We start from the raw sequence: 14,072 nt of genomic DNA, 5'->3' as shown, positions 1-14,072 counted from the left end.
GTGTGGAAAGGCGTAGCAAAGGAAAAACATGGAAATTCCGCTAGGTAATGTAGGTGGTAATTTGTCATGTCTGTACTTGGGATTTTGCCTTTTCTCCTCATGCCTGTAGATGTAATTTGGTGGCTGTTAACATGTGGAAAGGCATAGCGATAGAAAACATGGAAATTCCGCTAGGTAATGTAGGTGGTAATTTGTCATGTCTGTACTTGGGATTTTGCCTTTTCCTCATGCCTGTAGATGTAATTTGGTGGCTGTTAACATGTGGAAAGGCATAGCGATAGAAAACATGGAAATTCCGCTAGGTAATGTAGGTGGTAATTTGTCATGTCTGTAATTGGGATTTTGCTTTTTCTCCTCATGCCTGTAGATGTAATTTGGTGGCTGTTAACATGTGGAAAGGCGTAGCGATAGAAAACATGGAAATTCCGCTAGGTAATGTGGGTGTTAATTTGTTATGTCTGTAATTGGGATGTTGCTTATTCTCATGCCTGTAGATGTGATTCATGCAGGAAGACTAGATTTTGGGCTGTGAGCCAGTGAGAGTTGCCTTGGTCATGTTTGCTGAAGATAAAATTAAACTGAGCAAGATATGGAGGCCTGCCGGCTGAGGAAAGGGAATAACCATGGAAATAACTGGGAGGTAAGTTTATATAAGTCTCTGTAACCTATTTCTTTGGTTTGTATTCCTTTGATATATTGTTTTTTCCATGGTTAAGGGTCTTGCTTCTTCCTGTCCAGTGTAATGAGAGTAGTTACCTTAATACCCAAATATTTGAGGTAATCTTCGAGTTAAGAGTTGTACGTGGCTTATCAGTTTAATTTATTAGGATTTAGCAGGAATTGATAGATAAGTATATAGTTTGTATTGAATAGATATAATAGCAGTTCATTTTATTGTTGGGAAGAAGCTGTACATGTTGCATTATAAATCAAGAAGTAAGGTTGGCAGCCCTGAACCTACAAGGAAAAGTTGGAGAGGAAGAAGGGATGATCAAAACTGGGAAATTCTTTATAGTCCTCATTCTTATAAATCTTAGGAGGAATATTACTAGTTTTATCTTACATTCCCCAAACCAGGTAAACAAAAAAAGGGGAAAAGATATGGAGAGGAAGGAAGCACGATCACTAAATAACTGGCAAATTCTCTCTATATATCTCACTCTTATAATACTTAGGAGGAGTTCTATGAGTCTTATCTTAAATTTCTCAAACTGTGTGAACTTTTACAATGTTTATTTCTTCCCACATGAAAGCCCAAGAATCCAAGACCGAGACCAAAAGAAGAAAGCTGTGACATCAAGATCAAGTAGCAGACTGTCCCTCGCACACGCCTTCCTTTCGCTCCTCATTTGGTATGGAAATTTATGTTCTCTGGTAGATTAATGGCCTTTCCTGTGAGCTTGATGTAGTCTTTGTGTCTTGTATAATAGTCTGTGTGGGGAATAATGGCGTGGCGAGGTGCAGGGGCTCGGGTATAGCGGTAAATAAGAGCAGTTGTCAGAGGTGTCACGGTGTGGGAGGGAGGCCGCGTGAGTCACCGTAATTATCAATAAGACTTGCCAATAAAATCCACGGAATTTACATATGAGCTACATAGATCCTGTTGCCCGCCTCCATATTCATCTGTGTTTTGTGTTTGTCATCTTTGTTTTTGAATGATGTTGTGGCTGTAGCATTTACCACGTGTTCTGGTAGTGAGTTCCATGTATTTACAACTCCGTGCGTGAAGGTGTGTTGTGTTTTGTTGCATCTCTGTTGGTTTGGAGTGTGTTGTGTTTGTGGTTTGGAAAAGTGTGTGTGTGTCAAGGTTTTCCACGCCGCTCACTATTTTGAAGGCTTGGATCACGTCCCCTCTCTCTCTCCAGCTTGGGAATGTTGAGTCTTCTCGGCCGCTCTTCATAAGGGAGGTTCTTACGTGATGGGATAATTTTGGTCGCTCTTCTTTGTACTTTTTCTATTCTATTGATGTTTACTCTACCTTGTGGACTCCACACTTGCACAGCATATTCCAGATGGGGGCGTATGTATGTTCTGTATACACTGGCAAAACCTTCCTCTGTCCAGTGCTTGAAAGTACATTTGAGGAGGCCTAACAAGCTATTTGCTTTCGATGTTATATTTTCAATGTGATGTGTAAATTTTAGATCTTCTGAGAACAGAACACCCAGATCCTTTTCTTCTGTTATTTGATTTATGTAGATGTCTTCCATCTTGTAAGGGTGTCTGTCATTATGGTGGCCAATGTGCATCATTTTACATTTGGGGCTGTTGAATCTAAGCAGCCATGTTTTGGACCATTCCATCAGTTTGTTGATGTCTTCTTGTATGGTGTTCTTTTCTGCAATTGTGCTGCTTTTGCCATATAATTTTGTGTCATCTGCAAAGAGTTTGCATTGTGAAGTAATGTTGATAGGGAGGTCATTTATGTAGATTAAGAAGAGCACGGGTCCCAGTACAGAGCCCTGGGGTACTCCGCTGGTTACCCTGGCTGGAGCGGACAAGGCTCCATTCACCCTCACCTTCTGGACTCTGTTTGTGAGGAAGTCTTCAATCCAGCTGAGTATGTGTCCCTTAACACCAGTTTGATGGAGCTTGTGGATGAGTCTCTTGTGTGGCACAGTCAAAAGCTTTTTCAAAGTCAAAATAGATTATACCAAATGGGTGGTTGTTGTCGTGCAAGTCTGACCAGTCTGTGATTGCAGTTAATAAATTTGTAAGGCAGGATCTTGCCTTTCGAAAGCTATGTTGATTGTCACATAGGGTTTGTTTTTCTTCATAATTGGCTATCAATGTGTCTCTTACTATTTCTTCTAAAACTTTGCATAAAATACTTGTGAGGCTTATAGGTCTGTAATTTTTGGCTTGGCTCTTGGATCCCTTTTTGTGGTTTGGGGATACTATGGCTTCTTTCCACAATTTGGGTACAGTGGCTGTTTGTATGGATTTATTGTACAAGATGGTGAGTGGGTGGCAAAGCTCTTCTGCTAGTTCTTTCAGCAGATTTGGAAGGTCCTGCACAAGGAGGTCACTGAACTGCCACTTTCAGAGGATCCAGACAATACAGGCAGAAAGCTTCATCTGTGCTGGACCCAGGCTCTTCAACTGTCTACCAAGGGTCATCAGAGACCTGACCGGTGCCAGCACAGAAACTTTCAAGAAGAGGCTGGACAAATTCCTGGCAACGATACCAGACGGATCCCCAGACTGGCCGTGGTGATGACACCTAAATCTATGACAACTGCTACTACAACTACTGTGAACTAGAAAATCACCCATGTAAATCTGGTTAATCTTCTCTGTGGCCTCGAAAAATAATCGTAATGAGAGCTCGATACATTTCAAAATGTGGACCATAGTGTAATTTAGTGAGGGAAGGTAAGTAGTGTAACGCCATTGAAAAACAAAGTGCATGGATAATCAGAAGAGAGGACCGAGAGGAGGAGGGCCTACTAAGTCATACAGGTCAAAAGAAGAGGCCCAGAGAAGAGCAGCGGGCACATTGCTTACCGTGTGATATCTGAAGAGGCAAGGAAGCTAGTGGTCATGAGGGGGTGCCTCTTCTGTTAACTCGGTAGCTGCGGGGATCATGTTTCTCAAAGGCCCCTCTAAGCGAGAAAAATGAGAAAAAATCATCATACGCAAACCATTTCATAATATATATCAAGGCATTTGTAATCAGTTTATGCATCATCAATTTGGGGGTTTATATCATGGCAAAAATTTGGCCCGTCGCTGGTTCACGGGAAAGCCACAAATTTGGTCTGTCGCTGCTACCGTTTTTTTTTTTTTTTTTTTTTTTTTTTTTCCCCCCACCGCCTATAGCGCCGGTAGGCTTTCTTCAGGGGCCTGGTGGTTGGTCTAAGCCCGTCATGGCACAGGCAATTTTTATAGTGCCGTCATTTATTCTTGGCTCATGGCGCCCACCGGAACTCATTCTTGATTCACTTGGACGGTTTCTTCTAGAGTCCAGGTTGATGGGTGGTCTTCAGGACAGCATGTGGGTAGTCTTAGGCCACTCGGTGGTGACTGAAAAATCCCAGGTGGTAGCGTGGGGATTTGAACCCGCGTCGTCCAGCACGCGGTGAATGCAGGGCCCGCATGCTAACCACTCAGCCACTGCCAACCCTTAAACAATTGTATTTGTATTTGTATTGTTCTACTGTGCACATTCCCTCCTGTGTTTCAAACTAAGCTATGCTCAGTAAGTTTCTTTTTGTGGATAGTATTTGTAAGATACTGTATTTGGAATATCTTTTTGTTTTCAGCCCATCATCATGGCCGGAAGTGCCAATGCCATGGTGGAACAACAGCTGATTGCTGCCACTCAGATCATTGAGAACCAGCTGGATAATGAGATTGAACGACTGGATAACATGGACTCAAACGACCTTGATGCCATTCAAGGACAGGTTACGTGCCATGAAGAAGAGGCAGGAGAAGAGACAGGAGTGGATCAGCAATGTAAGCACCGATTGCCTTTATATTATTTTTCTTTTACTGTTTCTTGTATGATTCTTGAATTTTGAAGTCTTGCCAGTGCTACAGTCTTTTACAATTGATTCTTTTGACAGTTGTGTTAGGGATTGGATTTTGTAGGTATTCCTTTATGTATTTACTTACTTTTACATTTTGCTGATGGCACTGTTAGACTTTCTTGGTGGGGCCTGATGGTCAGCCCCAACCTATCAGAGTGCAGGGAAGTGTTTATAGTGGTGCTATCTTGCTTAGTTAAGAAATATCAATATTCTCTGAACTTATGGATGTGAGGGTGTCAGGCGACAGAGAAATAAGATACCCTGTCTGCCAACACCCAGTCAGCAGCGTCCTTACCAGCCTGGCTAGGGGTAAAATGTAGAATTCAGTTATTTGCATTGTGATAGCTAAATTAGCAAAGGTCAAGGAATTATCCTCATTTCATGACTTATTCTTTACTACATGTCTCCCTTCCCTCCTCACAGGGTCATGGAGAGTATACAGAGCTGTATGATGAGAAGGAGTTCTTTGAGACCACTAAGAAGTCTGAGAATGTGGTGTGCCACTTCTACCGAGACCAGTTTGTGCGGTGCAAGCTGGTGGACAAACACCTCAACATCCTGGCCAAGAATCACATTGAAACTAAGTTCTGCAAAATAAATGCTGAAAAGGCTCCATTTTTGACTGGTAAGGACCCATAAGATGTTGCGGTGTGCTTGTCTTTAGCTTAAAAAGTTTGTACAGGATAAAGTTCATGAATACAAATTAAAAAAACACCTCGCCAATACATTTGAAAACCTTTATTACTATTACTATTACACTATAAAGGGAAAGCAGAATGTCAGCTTTAGTACAGGTATATGAATGATGGTTATAATGATCAAATCCCAAAAACAACGCTCTGACATTTTCAGAACGTTTGAAAATCCGTATCCTGCCCACCATATCCCTCGTGAAGAAGGGAAAGACCAGAGACTACATCGTGGGCTTCAGTGACCTTGGCAACACAGACGATTTCTCCACCGAGACCATGGAGTGGAGGATTGCCCGGGCGGACGTGATAGAGTACCAGGGCGACCTGCTGTGCCCACCCACCTCAAAGTCAGGCCCAAAGACGGAGGTTTACCGCAAGAAGACCATCCGGGGCAGGAATAATGACAGCGACGACAGTGACTCAGACTAGTATTAAGTATTTCTCTTTGTGTTCGCAGGTAATTTTCCTTGTTTTTATGTCTGTCTCCACTGTGTTGCTCCAGGAAACAGGGTCAGGCATGGTCCTGGGTGTTGGTGAGCAGTAACCACTGGATAATCTTGTCTATTCATGGTGCTCTAACAAGTAAATACCCACAACTGTATGTCCAAGAATATATTTCAGATGTTTATATGAAAAGAATTCTACGTACAATTTTTAACTTGTATAATTCTTTTTTGATTGCTTCTGAATTATGCTCATCGGGCAGTGTGCAGTTGTACACACATAATACCACCTCAGGACCTAAGCAGGCCCACTGTCTTTGCCTCTCTAGTGTAGAGGGGTGCATCTTTGACTAGATTTTTACCTTACCTAAAATTGCTAGACATGGAAGTGCAGATTAAATTTTATATTAATTTATATCCAATACCTACAAAGTTATGCACTATTTTTTTCTCCTTGATGGATAGTAGCTGTTCCATATGATAGCTTAGCAGTAACTAGTCACACATCATTCCAGTCCATTACTTTTAGGAAAATTAATACCATGTGTTTTACTTTAATCATATTTTATTGTTTTGTAATACTTTGCACAATTTTTTTTTAGCTCAGATGAAGGTATTTTGCTTCACAGAGTTCTCGTAAAAATTTATATTCTCATCAACTCTTGATGCGGCTCTGAAAATTTTATCCCACTTTAGTGTGGGGCTTCAAAGGCTTAGGTAAGAAGTTCATCCTCTTTAGTTTATTTTTAGATCTGGCAACTGAGACCTTTTGTCCTCACATCACGGTGATAAATCAATAAGTTTACATGTTCCATTTCAATGAACTTCCCCACTTAACCCAAGGCTCTGTAATCTTCACATTTCCTCCCCTTTCCATATTCCTTATGATTCAAAAGCTTTATTACTTAACCCGTGGAGTGCGAGTCACAGAACAGGCAGGCTGTGCTAAGTTCCAACACATTTCACAAAAGTTCTCACCATTGTAAAGTTTAATTGACGGTGGTGGCATGCAATGCTTTTGGCACTCACTTCAATAATTCTTTTTAAGCTTAGCCACACTATGCTCCTTTGTGGTGCAGTGGTTAACGAGGCTAGCTGCGGGTCCGGGTTTGAATCCCAGCCTGGGCATGGGCAGTCCACCCAGCTGCCACATCGGCCCTGTATCCCGGGGTAATGAGTTCTTACCCATCTCTGATTCGAGGGCTAATGTGATGGAGATGAGAACCGAGGCCACACGCAGTTGTAGCGCATGCCCCACCACACCATAGCTGCAGGGAGGAAGGAATGGGGGTAGTAAGATGGTTCAGTTCTGTTGCCCATTCTGTCTTTTCTGCAGTATGGGTGACAGAAGTAAATTATCTCCTGGAAACCTCCTCCCCCTCTTTGCAGTCGTGGTAAGGATGAGCATAAAAGAAACATTGAAGAGAGTGCTAGTAAAATGTAAGGCAATCCAAGTGTAAAAGGTGAAAGTGGGGATTAAATATAAAGCAAAGTAAACAATGAGAGGAGGCAGCCAGCTATAGTCCATCCATCTTATGAAGGCACTTTGGGCGTGGTTGGCCAAGACTAAAGAAAGCAGAAATTATCTTTGAACAAATTCCTTATTTTTAGGTATCAATTACTTCCAAATGAATTTTAAATACTCTTTAATTTAAATTTATAAGAAGGCTATTCAGTCTCTCCCCTATTTACGAGCAGGTTTGGTTCCGAGTGGTCATTCACAAGTCATTTTATTCCTAAGTCCAACATTCCAAGTAGACTGCAATGGCATTTGAACTTTTCACATGTTCCATAATCTTGTCCTTGAGAATCATACTAATGCTGGAATGATTCATGTATGAACAGGCGATGTTCACCATTTTTTTCACCTTGCACCGCTCTATGTCCACTTTGTCATTGTGATGGCTACATTGCTGCCACCACATGTTGGACTGTGAATAAAACCTTCCACCCAAAATTTTACTTAAGGGCATGTTCGTATCATCAAAAGTTTGCAACACTAATGTTTGTATGTATGAGAGTTTTCATAGGTTATATGAATGATTCCTTTTTTGTTAATAACAAACTTTGTATAAATTCTACATAACTTGGCAGCGTTGCTTTTGCAACGTTGATAAGTGGAGTGACCCGAGGTTACATTGGGTCGTTACCCTGCCTTGGAAGCTTGTCCTATGACATAGCAGATGGGGGTACCTGGGCCCAAAGTAAGGTAAAGGTGGGGTCACGTGCAATAGCTGCGTGTGGTGGTGGTGCTCATTGGCCCTTTGAGCCTGTGGTGGGAGAAGTCCCATTGACCCATCAGTATAACAGGCTGGTTACCACAGCTTACATTCCCCAGGTACCCATTTATTGACCATCCTGAAAGGGATGATGAAGAGCTGGGTGGGCTGTATGCTGACTGCCCAGGCTGGGTTTCCAATCCAAGCCTGCAGATTTGCAGTCAGGGATGCTAACCACTGCACTGTGAGGTGCCCAAAGTGCCTTTAAAAAATTGATGAAGTATAGGAGAGGAAGAGAAAAAAGGGGAGCTGAGGCATCCCACTTATGTGGGACTACTGTCTCCTTGATCCCACCACTGCCTTAGGGTAAAAAAAACATTAAATTTACAAAATGCAAAAATAGCCTAATATGTAAATCTATAATAAATAGAGATCATATTATAATGTACATTATACACATGTATGTAACAACAAAACAATCTTATACTATGTCCCCCTCAGCCTACAATATGCTGTGGGTTACTGCATGGGCTCTAAAACATACTGGCCAGGGTCTCAAGTTGACATCACAAAACTAGGCAGATTTTCAGCTTCAGTGCATTGAAATATTGCATTCTTTCCGATATTAGCAAACTACCAAATAGTATTAAGGAAAATGGCCTACCATGTTCATGATATATGAACAAAATGGTAGACTCAGTTTTCCGTAATACTATTCGGTAGTTTGATATCAGTAAGAGTACAACATTTCAATGCACTGAACCTGAAAACCTGCCTAGTATTGTGACGTCATCAACGATGCCCAGGCCAGCACCTTTTGGAGGCCACGGTTACTGCCTCTCCCACTCGCGTGCACAACCTTACACTTGTGAAGGTGGAGGCCTTTTCACCAGATGCCCTGGATGTAATCTAATTTAATTACAAAAATCATGAAACAATTGTCATTTTTTTTGCACACTCCACAGGTGATAATCTGTGAATCTGTAAGAAATGTATAATCCCAGCCACTTAAATTTTGCTCTATTGTTCAGGTTTAGTAATTATAATTACATCAGAGTGAGGCTGCTTAACAGGTGACCCCATATATTCTGCATGACTGAAGAATATATTTAGCTACAAAATTGTCAGATGTCACTCAGCCCTGACCAGTGGAGAATATCACCACTTATACATCATGCAGACCAATCATATTTACTCCAGATCCAATGTCTATGCATGAAGCTTTAAATAAATATTATTGCTTGAATACTTGAAAATTAATACTATGGCTCATAATTCATCAGTTAACAATCCATATATGTAACGAATTCAAGGTGGGACAGGTAGGGGCACTGCCTTGAGTCTTACGGACAAAATAGCAGTCACTTGGGGTGTGGACCACTTGGTGTGTCGTTAGCAGAGGTGTAGTGTTGCATGTCTGTGACTAGATTATTTGGTGAAGGCCAGTGACATCTGATAATACTTGCAGTTATGGGACTATCTGGGAGTACACTTCTTGTTGAGATTAGTGATACATTAGTGATAGCAAAAAGTACATGTGGCAAGTGTCTTACCCTGCATGTATTGTGGTGGGTGGTTCAAGAGCCATCAGGGCAGAAGGCCACAATATTCAGGTAGGCAAGGGTTGTGTTCGTGCCCCAAACACTGCAGTGATGAATGCAAGTACAAGCCTCCAAACATTTCTAACAGGCACTTCCCATGCCAATGATGATCAAGGTGTAACAACATGTGGTACAAATACAAACTCACCACCTCCCTGATAACCTCAAAGTTTGGATATGTATCTCAGTAACATTGCCACCATCAAAAGCAAATGCTGGCACAACAGCTGCTTGCTATCAGTAGTGCTGGACAATTTCTGTCAGGTTGTGCTTCTTGGCTATGCTTAATGGAAGAACCCAGCCTTTATGTTGACAAATTTGTATATTTATTACTTTTACATTATAATAAAAATTGTGAAATTGTTCTATAGCTTTATATTGTGACTATCACAGGCATCAACAATATCCCTGGATGGATGCCCTGGGGACAGGGCAGTGATGAGTAGCTGCATTCACTTTTGCTGTGTAGTAAATGTTTCACTTTTTTCATTAAAAAAAAAAAGTTGCCTGTCTTTGTTAAATGCCATCAAACTATTCCTTACAGTTATGACAGTATAAATATTTCATAATTAAGTTCTACCTCTCTCACGCACCAAACCTGTGACTTAAATTTCTTTCAATGTAGCGCCAATATTCTCGACGAATCTTGTCGTGTTTTGTTGCTAGGGCTTCACAGATCTGCAAGCAGTAAGACTTTAAGGAAAAGGAACAAGTTATGCAAGAAATAAATTTTAAGAAATCCACACTGGTGTTTGAGTAGCATAAACCAAAACCCCTGAAGCTTGTAATGGAAAATAAGATTGGGAGGGGGGCAATTGCCATACATGTAATACTGAAGTTTTTTTAATATATTCATCAAATTTATTATTTTGTAGGAGGAAATGAAGTTACTATAAAGAGAAGCAGGAACATGATGCACAAATGGAAGGAAGGAAATAGAGGGAAAGGAGAAGAATAGGAATAATATTTCAGAGAGAATGTTTTTCCCACCTCATGGCAGCGTTTTAGTTGTGTGGTCCGCAGGTCAGGTTGGCGCTCCATCTGGTCCTCCATCAGGTCCAGCATGAAGGTGAGGAGGTGTGGCGAGCGCTGGCCCTCATTGTACATGTTTTGGCACCACTCCCACAGGTCCCCCACGCTGCCCAGGCCGCCCTCGCTGTGCTGCACCACCCTGTACAGCCAACACTCCGCTTACTGTCACTGCCCTCTGCTGTATGTCTTCACTACTCTACATACTTGCATCTATTCTTCTTAATGATATGTTTATGGTCAAGTTGTTATGCTTAGGGAGTTACATTCATGCCAAGAACCAAAGGGGAATCCATATCATTTTGAGTTTAAAGAAGTAGTTGGGGAGATACAAAAGAACCCTCTAAATGATGAAACAAAGAAATATCCTAGAGGTGAGACAAGAGTGAAAATATAGATGCCATGCCCCTAGTAGCAAAGCTGAAAGTGAAGGGCATGAATCTTTGCACCAGTTTGTTGGGTGAAGGACCACTCCATCTAACTGACATCAACAGACAAGAGACTAACTAGCATTACTGTGACCATGCTCTTCCTGCTATTCCTACACTATGTAAATCTGTCACATCCCTTGCCATGTATCCTCCACCATAGCCCAACCCACTTAATATTTCTACACTAAGTAAATCTGTCTACCCCAACCAATGTTCATGTTCACTGACCCTCTGAGGTAGCTCCACGGACTCTCGTTGTCCACCACCTTGGTAATGGCGGCCTTGGTGTACTCCACTTCACGCTGGATCACCTCCTTAGTGAAGCCCGTCGTCTGGGTGATGGTGAAGTGCCGCTGGTTCCACGCAGAGTTGTTCCGCACGTCCTCCTCCAACAGCTGGTCCACGTAAATTAGTTCTCCATCATATAACCTGTGAATAAGGACAACACTCTTACTGCTGATGAGACTATGATGCACTGTTGCTCCTTTTTCTACTGGTACTGAATGTGAATGAAGATGACACTGTTACTACTGATGGGAATATAATGTGCTGTTCCTCCTCTTTCTACTGGTATTGAATGTGAATGTCACTTACTGCTGATGAGAAATGATGCACTGTTGCTCCTCTTTCTACTGGTACTGAATGTGAATGAAGATGACACTGTTACTACTGATGGGAATATAATGTACTGTTCCTTCTCTTTCAACTGGTACTGATTAGAAGTGCCAGTTACTTGTCCTACACCAGCAACCAGTTCATCTAGTTAAGTTCTTCATTAACAACCCAAAATACAGATGAATATAGACCCAGTTTAGAGCATCCTATTAAACATCTATCACAGTTTTGGCTCTGCTTTATTACCCTAACATCCTCAAGAAAAGCTATGACTACAAAGGTGGGATTTGAAGCTTTTGAATGTCTTTTTTTTTCTTCTTTTTCTTAAGGAACTTGAGGAATAAACAACACATGTTCAGACAACACATCAGTGGTGGTCTTACTTGAAGGTTTTGAGGACCCACTGTCGGTGTTCCCAGGCGTGGTAATTCTTGGCATCCTGACTAAAGATGATCTCGGTCAGCCTGAGCTCCTTGCTACCGTCGCCCAGCCACTCCACTATCATTCGACGGTGGTGCCTGGAAAGGAAAGTAAAGTAAAATTAGTCTGTAGGGTCTATTGTATTGGTGGAAGTATATTTCTGACACCACAAAAATGCATCCTCATAGGTATAAATGAAATCATACATCTTAAATCCAGCCAATCAAAAGCACCAATAACTTACCAGACTTGATAATTCTTGGGGTTCATTTCTATCATTTCTCTACAAAATTTTAACTCTTGCTCAAGGTCGCTGCCTAAATGTCGCAAAATCTTTCTCCTGTAAAGAAAAACTTTTATCAGCAAATGTACAGGATAAGTTATTTAGTAAGATATATATTTCCTAAAAGGTTATAAGGGATATCAGTAGACAAGGGCAAAATCAAAAGGAATGTTAACAATAATCTAAGAAAAATAAAAAGAATAAGAATCTAAGAATAAAAATATACAACAGGATGTCAATTAATTGCTGAGGTGTAAAGTGTTGTTTTAATCTAATGAGTGTAAAGAAGACAGTTCCAAAAAATAGAGTTAAAGAGGAAAAGGATGAGAAAACCTGCAAAACAATGAACAAGCCAAGTGTTGCACCTCACCTGTACTGCCAGACCGTGTAGTTGGCGGCATTCATGTGTATGGCATCTTCTGTGAGGTACAGTGCTCGCTCCGACAGCTCCCCCCTCGACACCACCGACCGGAAGTAATCAAACACGTCTGTAACTGTTGTCCAAGTGTTACTTTCTACGTTACTTCTCTGTTCAGGTCTATATCAATATTTCTATTTCCTTTTCATGCTCAATAATAATAATAATAATAATAAATATAATAATAATAAAGCCCCAGAGCAGGCAGGATTGTTTAAGTGATGTCTATTGAGGCACGTCGCCCTCCGGTTAACCTAACCTAACAAAACCCCAAACAGTTACTATAGGTCTTGACTCAAAAAATTCCTAAATGCTTCCTTACTAATGAGACTCTCTATACAATAAAGTGATATCATACTTTACCCAAGAAAACATAACAAATAGTCAGTCTTTGAAAAAGACATCTCAGGAAATATGAATATTCCTTAGAAAATCTACCCGAGTCTCACACCACACACTCACAGGCATCAGTGTAAGCAATTTTGACGACGGCGTTCTCCCCGTCATCTTGCGGCACAGGGGTCACATCTGCCCACTCCTCCCTGTCCTTGTAGAACACCCACGTCTCCTCCTCGCTACCGGCATCCATGCTCTCATCGGCATCCTCCGCTGGTGCCCTGCTGCGGTTGTTTTCCTCGGTGGTGACGTTGTTGGCCGTGGAGCCCATCATGCACTCCTGAAGGGCCAATGGAAGGCTGGTGATGCTTTTATACTCTACACATTTAAGTGAATAAATTTTAACAAACAAAATAATCAAATGAAAATAGGAGGCGGTAATGAAATATAGAAATACCCCAAATACATAGACTGTAGGACAGACACTGCACCCCTGCACAGCAAAATCCACACTGCCGCCCTGCCACACCTGACCCAACCAAACCTAGGATTATTTCAGAAGTAGGTAACTGTGGAAAGTCACTCCGCGCCTCCAAAATACAATAATATTACACCTCCATATTATAGTCAAGGGACGAAATACATGTCCCTCAACCATAATATGAGGGCGCAAGTACTTAAAGTAAAGAAAAAGGCCTAATCCCCTTCCCCTATCCATATTTACCCAGAAGTACGCTAGTCTCACTGTGAAGGACATTTCTATGCTCCATGAAGTACTGTGTCAGCATACAACACATATTGCCTTTCATTGCAGACCACTCCTTCATGAAACTTTAATCTCTCAAAATATGGTTGGGGGTGAGACAGCAGGTGAGATAATTCCCTGGCTTCCCTTAATCCTGTGTACTATATCTAAGTAAAAAAATAAAGTAAAAAAAATAAAGTGAGTAAATATGAAAAGTAAGCTGCCCCTCCCCTCCAATCCTCCCCTGCCCATTCCCACCCCTTATACCTCTCCCAAGGGTTCCCCCGTACCCGTGAGTGCTATAA

The 14,072-nt window shown here is 41.5% G+C and overlaps 2 protein-coding genes across 4 annotated transcripts in view; one reads left to right on the top strand and one right to left on the bottom strand.

The window, feature by feature from the left end:
* The first annotated feature begins 1,246 nt into the window (after nucleotides 1–1,246).
* On the top strand, nucleotides 1,247–10,233 carry LOC126996169 (thioredoxin domain-containing protein 9-like). The gene is given in 5 exon segments (XM_050856398.1): nucleotides 1,247–1,352; nucleotides 4,266–4,399; nucleotides 4,401–4,461; nucleotides 4,959–5,160; nucleotides 5,388–10,233. Coding segments are annotated over 4 exon segments (657 nt in total). The 5' UTR covers nucleotides 1,247–1,352; nucleotides 4,266–4,274; the 3' UTR covers nucleotides 5,657–10,233.
* Nucleotides 9,960–14,072, bottom strand: part of LOC126996168 (protein farnesyltransferase/geranylgeranyltransferase type-1 subunit alpha-like) — a 43,704-nt gene continuing 39,591 nt past the window's right edge. For all 3 annotated transcript variants that reach the window (XM_050856395.1, XM_050856396.1, XM_050856397.1), the window contains exons 2-8: nucleotides 13,149–13,362; nucleotides 12,639–12,762; nucleotides 12,230–12,325; nucleotides 11,949–12,083; nucleotides 11,179–11,379; nucleotides 10,481–10,661; nucleotides 9,960–10,168 (exon numbers count right to left, since the gene is read on the bottom strand). In XM_050856395.1, coding sequence (XP_050712352.1) covers nucleotides 10,076–10,168; nucleotides 10,481–10,661; nucleotides 11,179–11,379; nucleotides 11,949–12,083; nucleotides 12,230–12,325; nucleotides 12,639–12,762; nucleotides 13,149–13,362 — 1,044 coding nt within the window. In that variant the 3' untranslated portion in view covers nucleotides 9,960–10,075. The remainder of the gene's footprint in view (nucleotides 10,169–10,480; nucleotides 10,662–11,178; nucleotides 11,380–11,948; nucleotides 12,084–12,229; nucleotides 12,326–12,638; nucleotides 12,763–13,148; nucleotides 13,363–14,072) is intronic.

This window comes from Eriocheir sinensis, chromosome 9, assembly GCF_024679095.1.
Source record: "Eriocheir sinensis breed Jianghai 21 chromosome 9, ASM2467909v1, whole genome shotgun sequence".
NCBI lineage: Eukaryota > Metazoa > Arthropoda > Malacostraca > Decapoda > Varunidae > Eriocheir > Eriocheir sinensis.
Note: the sequence above shows the minus strand (reverse complement) of the source record. Positions and strands in the feature narration are given on the sequence as shown.